The 8,559-nt window shown below is 44.5% G+C and overlaps 2 protein-coding genes across 4 annotated transcripts in view; one reads left to right on the top strand and one right to left on the bottom strand.

Moving 5' to 3' along the window:
• Positions 1-5,181, top strand: part of LOC119413768 (dematin) — a 23,976-nt gene extending 18,795 nt beyond the window's left edge. For 2 of the 3 annotated variants that reach the window (XM_037680826.1, XM_037680828.1), the window contains exons 8-18: positions 611-794; positions 987-1,031; positions 1,175-1,327; positions 1,506-1,606; positions 1,685-1,790; positions 2,552-2,610; positions 2,689-2,731; positions 2,845-2,852; positions 2,943-2,999; positions 3,637-3,723; positions 3,797-5,181. In XM_037680826.1, the coding sequence (XP_037536754.1) occupies positions 611-794; positions 987-1,031; positions 1,175-1,327; positions 1,506-1,606; positions 1,685-1,790; positions 2,552-2,610; positions 2,689-2,731; positions 2,845-2,852; positions 2,943-2,999; positions 3,637-3,723; positions 3,797-3,910 (957 nt within the window). In that variant the 3' untranslated portion in view covers positions 3,911-5,181. The remainder of the gene's footprint in view (positions 1-610; positions 795-986; positions 1,032-1,174; positions 1,328-1,505; positions 1,607-1,684; positions 1,791-2,551; positions 2,611-2,688; positions 2,732-2,844; positions 2,853-2,942; positions 3,000-3,636; positions 3,724-3,796) is intronic. The other variant, XM_037680829.1, reaches the window with a different exon arrangement.
• mak16 (MAK16 homolog (S. cerevisiae)) overlaps positions 1-8,559 on the bottom strand; it is a gene marked incomplete in the record, with an annotated part of 73,208 nt that overhangs the window by 23,776 nt on the left and 40,873 nt on the right.

Below are 8,559 nucleotides of genomic sequence, written 5' to 3'. Positions count from 1 at the left end.
TATTATTTATCCAGGTATTATTATTTATCCAGGTATTATTATTTATCAAGGTATTATTTATCCAGGTATTATTATTTATCCAGGTATTATTTATCCAGGTCGTCTCATTGAGTCACAAGAACTCATTTTCAAGAGAGACCTGTTTAGGGAGCAGATGGTGGGGGTTAAGGGTTAAGGGCCTTGCTCAGGGGCCCAGAGTGGGGCGAATGAGGGTGGAGGCAGATGTGGGTGCTTCACCTTTTCCACCCACATTTTGATGTTGACGGTACCGGGAGTTGAACCTGCGACTTTCCGATCACAGTCCCATCTTCTCTAACCTCTTCGCCACCACTCCCCCCTTTAAAAGGTTTTACTGGAGGGTGAAGACACGTTGTTTTAGATGAATAGAAAACATAAAAATAACTCCTGGTGGTTTTTAAGACAGATGTTTTGAATCTTATCAGAACCTTTGATTTTGGTCCTGGTTCCATACTTTAAACGGTCCTGCAGGTTCTTCTTCCTGTTATGGTTTTACAAGTTATTCAGAGGGTCCAGCTGTGTTTAGGATTTCCCAGTTGTCATTAAACACATCTTCACCCTCTCATCGGTCCTTGTTTTGTGTCCTTTACAGAACCTGTCCAAGGAGTCCCGGGAGTGGCCGGAGAACCGGTCACCTGGAGGTTCTTCACCTGGTTCCACCATCCAGAGCAGCAGAACCCACACACCGCCGACGCCAAACACGCCAAGCACGCCCAACACGCCAAACACACATTTCCTGGGTACCAAGAGCATCATGCAGCACTTCCACAGGCCCGGTAAAGATCCGGCTCTTTTTACTCATTTAACCAACATTATTGAACACATGAGTTCTAGTTTGATGTGGTGGTAGCTGAGAGTCCTCCTCAACACACACTCTGAGGACTAACAGATTTCACAATAAAAGCACACATGACATGAAGAAAGGCTCAACATGTGAAATTGAAATGATTTTTGTTTATTCCTCGTAGAAAGCGGCTCCAACATCTACAGGAAGCCTCCGATCTACAAACAAGGTGAGCCTCTAGTTCCATCTGGAGACGAGCCAACAGGAAGTGGGTCAGCTGCACCCCCACACCAGCAGGACGCTTAATCTGCTTTAACCTGCTGTGTGTGTGTGTGTGTGTGTGTGTGTGTGTGTGTGTGTGTGTGTGTCCAGATGTGTCGTCCTCCTCCGTCCCTCAGGGGAAACACATCGAGGATCTGATCATTGAGTCCTCAAAGTTTCCTGCAGCTCAGCCTCCGGATCCGAACCAGCCCTCCAAGATTGAGACCGAGTACTGGCCCTGCCCCCCCTCTCTGGCTGTGGTCGGTACGATCCCCCCCCCCCCACACACACACACACACATGAAATGAAAATGTTTTCTATAAATCCTAATAATCTGCTTTTGTCATGAATCGCTCATTTCCTTGTTTCTTCTCCTCCTCTCCTCGTCTCTCTTCCTGTCTTCATCTCGTCATCTCGTCTCCTCGTCTCCTCCTCTCTGCAGAGAAGGAGTGGAAGAAGAAGGAGCAGGGCGATGAAGAGGAGGCAGAGGAGGGTGATGAGCTGTGGGGACTCAGAACTCTTCAGAGACAAGAGCTGAATAAAGTTGGTGAAACTCGCAGCTTTATTTCCAACATTTTACAACCGAAGAGCTCCTGCGTGATGTTTGTTTGTTTGTGTCAGATTCAGTCCAATCTGGGTAGAATCATCCTGAAGGAGGAGCTGGAGAAATCTGCAGCTCCTTTAAGGAGGAAAGCTCGATCTCTGCCGGACCGAAGCCAAAACACCGGTATAAACACACAACAAACACACACACAGAAACACAACAAACACACACTGAATCATGGGTTTTATTTACCTCATCACTGCAGCAGCAACGATTGTTTACATAAATACTGTCACAAACAGCTGGTGCTGGTGAACCCAATGGTGCAGGCAGGCAGGCAAGGACTCAGGATAGATATATAAAAATAAATATATTATTAACAAAACAAAGAGCTGACAGGGATGCAAAACCAAATACAAGGATCAGGATGTACTCACAAAATAAACAGGTCATCACCAGTGGACATAAGACAATGCCAGGACAAGGAGTGAGACGAACACACATGCTTAAATACAGCAAACACCAATTAGACAAAGTGAAGACACCTGCGAGTAATCACAGATGCCAAAGAAAGAAACTGAGGATGTAAGACATAAACACGACACAAGATGGAGCCAGATACTAAAGAAACACAAACCCTATGAAGATAGAAACAGGGGGATCAGGGGGACGCAGACATAAACACAACACCAGATGGGGCTAGACACCAGGGAACAAAAACCACAACTCCTACAAATACAAGCTTGTGTTCATCATCTGATCAAAACTGTGAAAAGTTGGATTTAATTGTGTTGTAAATAACAACAAAAACAGTAGTCTGTGAAACTTGTTAATCTGCATTCATTACTTTATAAGTTTTTTATATTCACTTTCTGTAAAATATCTGCTGGTAAACAAACAAACGGTCCTGATGTTTGTTCGTTTGTTTGTCTGTCTGTCTTCAGGGTCCAATGCCTTCAAGCCGGTGTATTTCCCAACATCCTCCAGGAGTGGCCTGTCCAGGGTGAGTGTTTCTGGTCAGAACCGATGGGTCCGTCTGAGCCCGGTGAAGTCGCAGCTGAAGATTTCTATTTGTTTTCAGCTACAATCGGCAGACTTCGGCTCGTCCCAGAAAACCCATACCGGTCAGAACCATGACTCAGATTGTTTTTATATTTTAACGCTCTGTGTTTTCTGTGCTGACACTGATGCCATGTTTAGAATTATATTTAAATAAACTTTGTTTCTGTTTCTGCAGGTCTTCAGGTAACGTCTGAGTATTTCACCTTCACATCAGCTGCTCGTCATTAGAGACTGTTTTAATTAAATAAATCTTGTTTTTGTCTTTTGGGTCAGAATGGAGACTCCAGGATGGACCGAGGGAACTCCCTGCCCAGCATGTTGGAACACAAGGTCAGAAAACTGAAACTGGAGCAAACTTTCTGCGAGGAAAAGCCGAAATGTATTCATTTAAACCAGCTCTCTTCTCATGACGAGACTGGAAACAGAAACATGAAGTCTGAGTGTCCATAAAAACACCAACAATAATGGCTTTAATCTTCTGACGTGAATTTAAAAACACGATGGATATGAGTTCTGGTCGTCTTGGGGATCTAAAATATTTATTTCAGGCACGCCTCACTTCATGTGATCTCTCTTTAAAGGATTTTATGAATTCATGCTTTAAACCTTTGCAAAGGTAGACGTGTGCTTCAAACTGTGCTGCTAACCAAACTTTGACGCTGTGCGCCCACATTTACATGAGAAACCATAAAGTATTTGGAGAGAAACTTGTCATGTTGATCCGAGGATCAAGTCAAAGAACAACAGTTAAATAATAACTGGATTTAGTCAAAATGTGATGAATAAATACTTTGTCAATGCGTTCCTTGAATGAAGTGTCTGAAAAATAATCCTAAAAATGTTTTGAATCACTTCTCTGAGTGGTACCAACAGCAAAATGTGATTTTCAGCAGAAAAGCCTAAAGTCCTCGCTCGTGAAGCTGTGGAAACAGACGTTTGACTGTTTTCTTCTTGTTCCTGCGACCAGCTGCAGATTTATCCGTACGAGATGCTGGTGCTGACGCACAGAGGACGCACCAAACTTCCTCCTGGAGTGGACCGAACCAGGCTGGAGGTAAAAATCTACAACTCATCAACATTTATTTAAACTTGTTAGTTTTTATAAATTCAACTTCTCCTGCCTGCAGCGACACCTTTCTCAGGAGGAGTTCTTCAGCGTTTTTGGGATGTCCATCGAGGATTTTGACCGTCTGTCTCTCTGGAAGAAAAACCAGCTGAAGAAAAAGTTCTGTCTGTTTTGATGCCTCGGTGACTACGCGTCCCAGAATCCCCCACTCTTCCCGGTCCGAACGGCGGGAAGCTGGACTGACTGTCACCTTCAGGCGTCTCCGGCGCCGTGGACTTGGCGTGGTTTTAGAGTTCTGCTGCACGCGACACCGGTTTGACCCTTTAGAGCTGCAGGACACCAGCTTCAATCAGGAGCCACAAAAATTATTAGCCAGCACAAGAAACGGGTGAATGTCCAGAGAGAGGAGCTGCAGAGCTTGTTGTGGTGGTGAGTTTGTAGAACGTGTCTGAATCTGCAGCTCTACGCTTGGCTTTTAGGTGATTCTCCCTGAAGAACCAACAGCAGGAAGACCCGTTTTCTCCTGAAACAGAACCTCAGATCAAGCTACATTCCCTCTGACTCAGAGTCAGATTCCAGACGGAGCAAATTCTCCTCTGAGAGGGAGCCTTCCTATTGGCTCAGCCAGCTATGATGTCATAAAGACGCCATTCCTTTTCCCAGCACCGAAAAGAAAAACAAGTCGACGGTTTGATCGCAGTCAGACGGGCCGATGCTGAACGTTTCCCTCCCAAACTGGAACCAGAGTTCCCACTCCTGGTCCTCAGGGTTCCCTCCAGGTTCGAAGCTGTTAAAGACCAAGCTGCCAGATCACATCGAGGCGTTTGTGGTTCTCGTGTTCTGGTCCGAGGCCGTACGGTGTGGGCCGAGGCAGGCAGCTGAAAAACGTCGTTCCACAATCAGAAATCCTGAAACGGAACAAAATACGAGCAAACTGATTCAAAGTTTTGAGTCTGCAACCGTTGCTGCCCGGTGACACTCGACCCTTAATGACCTTAATTTAATAATTCATTTACAGTATTTATATTTACCTCCACCTTTTCCAGATTAGGTGGAGATCTTGATGTTTCTCTGGTTAGCACCTAGCATCGTTTCCTTTTAGCGTCACAGAAGCCGAAGTCCTTCGATACGCTGGTTTTCAGTGTTTGTGTCTCGGATGTGAACGCCATCATGAGTCCGGGCGCTGCACCTCAGAGCTTACCAACATCTTATTAAAATAATAATCATTTACTTTTTATTTTAATTCAGAATCCTTCATGTTTGCATCAGGATGCCTAAAAAACCCTCAGATTTATTCAGACTCTTCTAAACAAACGGCCTCCAGCGGTCTTTGTTTCTGCAGAGAAGGTGGAAACCACAGAAACACGTCAAATCTTTTTCTGATAACTTAGATTTGTTTTATTTTTTATAGAATGAGAAGAATCAGAATCAGCTTTATTATCATTGTACCGAAATACAGTGAGATTATATCCTGATGCATGCTCATGCACAGTGAGATTATGTTCGTACAGTCGTCTGAAAGATGGGCGGAGTGCACGTTGCTGCTGCTCCTAAGAGCACGGCCCTTATTCGTTTTAGATAAGAAAAGTGGAAAATGCCATGAAGAGAGAGGATAGTGGTGTTACAAAAAAATCTCTTCACACCTTCTCCTTATCAGGACACGATTTAAGACATGAAAAATCTCTACCAGCAGCACATTCATAAACACGTTACATGCATTTGATGACAAGACGTTGAGATTTGTCCATGAAGCACTTTCAGATAGCACCATAGTCCTGGTAAGATGTTGGTGTCAGTCGGTACAGCGCTAGTAAGCATTCACAGAAGTTCTCGAGAGGAGTGGGTTTGCGATAGGCAAAAACAAAAGATAAGTCGGCCTGCTTCAAGGCCAAACAGGGGAGTCAGATTCAGATAAGCACAACTGTTGATTTTTTTCAGGCAGACTGTTATTTCTCCTCAGCCTTGAGTCCTGCTGGTACTTTCAATCCAAAATGGTCAGATTTGTGGGCATTCCACTGGTCCGTGCTTATTAGCTCCCTGCAAGGTCGTCCCAACATGCTGGCAAATCCCAGAAGCCACAAGTGGCCTGCAATTCTCACAAATCGCTTCCATCTTACAGTTTAGCTGTAAATCAGCTGATTTTGAGTACTCAAAGCATGAACCAAACCTGCAGACAGGGTCGACAGCTTTGCCACGGCCGAAACTGCTGCCGCCATCTTCTTTAATAGCCGATAACAGAGTTATCCACCGGTGCCAAAAAGCAGAAACCCTGCTAACATGATTCCAATATCTTCGGCGTCCTCCTGAGACAGTACGGAAAGGCACATCAGATCCACGACGTGTCCTGCCACGTGCGTCTCAGCGGGCATGAGGGCTCTCTGTCGCTTGGTTGAAAACATTTCATCGATTGCGTTGAAAGTCCAGCTGACCAGATCCATGACAGCAGTTTACGATTTGGAAGATGTGCAAACAGAAGCTCCGATACACAAAACAGAGAGCGAAAACGCAGGAGGACGGGAGAGGGAAGAAAGGCGTCCGTCTTGCACGAGAGCGAGTGGTGACAATAAAAGATCAGATAAAAGCAGGAAGCAAACTGTGACCCTGGTCCTTTCAAAACAAAACACATGTCCAGACAGGCGATGTTTCAGCTTCGGTCTGAGCTGCGATCAAACTCCACACTTCTTGTTTTTTTAATCGTTTCAGCAAAACTCACTGCCTCACACGCACACACACGCACGTAGCCGAAGCAGACGTTCGGCTTACGTTATCTAATGATGTGCAGCTATTTCCCGTCCTCCCAACAGAAGCGGCGTGTTTGTTTTTAAATCTAAATAAAAATGTAAAGAATCATCCAGATGAATGTTCAACAACTGACTGACAGGAAGTCACTGAATGTTTCCCACTGGAAGGAACTGGTTTTCACCACCTCAGCTCTTAGATGATGTCAATAATTTAAATGTTGTTACTCACAGGCCTCGTAACGGGTGGACGTTAAATCTGCACACACAAAAATTCACCTCACGCTCCGAGTCACTCAAACAGATTTAATGTTTTAATAAATCAACAGCAGACTGAACCATAATCGACCCAGACTAAAGCTTCGGACGTCCAGCTGTAAATTAAACCAGAGCGTTCTTATTTATAGTTTTAACTGGTTCCAATTGCAACGATCCGTTTTTATTTTAATCTTTTTAACACTTTTTAAAGTTTTACGGATCAGTTTGTTCTGATTTGACCGTAAAGTTTGCCTCAAAAACAAAAAGAGGATGAAATAAATGAAGTGTTTTTAAATTAAATAATAAAAAAAAACTTTAAACTCAAACTTTAATAGTTTTGGATTTGCAGCTGTGAGAGTTTATTTTATTACAATTGTTTTTAAAGTTTCTGTTTTCTTCAAACCGGCGTTCAGAACAGCTGAAGTTGTGATTTAAAAAAAAAAAATGATGGGAAACTTTTTGGCTTCGAAAACCAGAAATACAAAAATTAAAATCAGTTCATGCTTCAAAAAACAATAAAAACATTTGATTTTAGCAGATTTTTATGAACCAAATGTATTTTCTGTAGTTTACTGCAGTTTATTCAGAGTCTTTTATGGTCCAGGTCTCTGTTGAGTCTGAGTCCAGCGGCTCGGAGCTGATTTAAACTTTGACATCACTTCCTGTCACGTGACTTCACTACTTCCTGTTTCTGTGCGATGCGTCAAATGAAATGAGCTAGATGGAGGCATGTCAGAGCATCGTCACTACGTTCAGATTTATTGTTTTTGGTTCTGACTCTGGAGCCGTTTTCTGAGAAGTTCTGGTTCGGTTCTGTTGGTCCGTGGAGATAAAAACAGGCTGCTGGGACAGAAAAACCACGATGACGCAAAGATTGTTTCGTCTCTTTTCTACATTTTGACGTGTTTCGTTCTGCTTTTTATTTAAGTTCTTGTTGAACCTGCAGCACGACTTCGACACTCGCTGGTTCTGACCTTCGGGCCGCTCTCCAAACCAGAACATCCGACTTTTTTCGACTTGACGTCAACGATCCTCGTTGCTCTTTAGAGCAAGGCTCGTTCTGAAGTCTGTCACTTCATTTAACAGCTTTTACTGTCAGTCTAAATTTAGAAATTATTTAGTTTTCTATTTAAATTATGAGGAGCCACTGCAGGGGGGCCGAAGGGCCACATGCGGCCCGAGAGCCGCAGGTTGCAGACCCGGGCCCGATTGGTTCTGGTTGATTGTTTGCAGCTAAAAACTGATCAGTTAAATAATCAATTTAATCTTTTATTATGCCCAAACTGCTTCAGCTGATTCTAACGTTCAGCTGGTAATTCAGAGTTAAACGTGATGTTGAGGTTCTGGACGTTCGGGTCGGAGGTCGGACTGGCCGGTCAGAACTTGTCCTGCCGCTGTAAATACGGACTCTGCTGTTTCCATGTCTGCTGCTGTAGATGATGCTGATGATGAGGTGATGTGAGTGAAGAGCCACGAGACAATAAAGAGCATTTCTATCAGATCTGAGACTTTTTGTTCAAACTGATCTGAGTCCAGACCTGAGGCCCAGGTCTGAGGGTGGACCGTCCTCTCCTCGGTGTCCCTGGTCCTGAATGAGGGTGGACCATCCTCTCCTGGGTGTCCCTGGTCCTGAATGAGGGTGGACCGTCCTCTCCTGGGTGTCCCTGGTCCTGAATGAGGGTGGACCGTCCTCTCCTGGGTGTCCCTGGTCCTGAATGAAGGTGGACTGTCCTCTCCTGGGTGTCCCTGGTCCTGAATGAGGGTGGACCGTCCTCTCCTGTGTGTCCCTGGTCCTGAATGAGGGTGGACGGTCCTCTCCTGGGTGTCC

This window comes from Nematolebias whitei, chromosome 8 (genome assembly GCF_014905685.2).
Source record: "Nematolebias whitei isolate Nwh7 chromosome 8, NemWhi1, whole genome shotgun sequence".
Lineage (NCBI taxonomy): Eukaryota > Metazoa > Chordata > Actinopteri > Cyprinodontiformes > Rivulidae > Nematolebias > Nematolebias whitei.
Note: the sequence above shows the minus strand (reverse complement) of the source record. Positions and strands in the feature narration are given on the sequence as shown.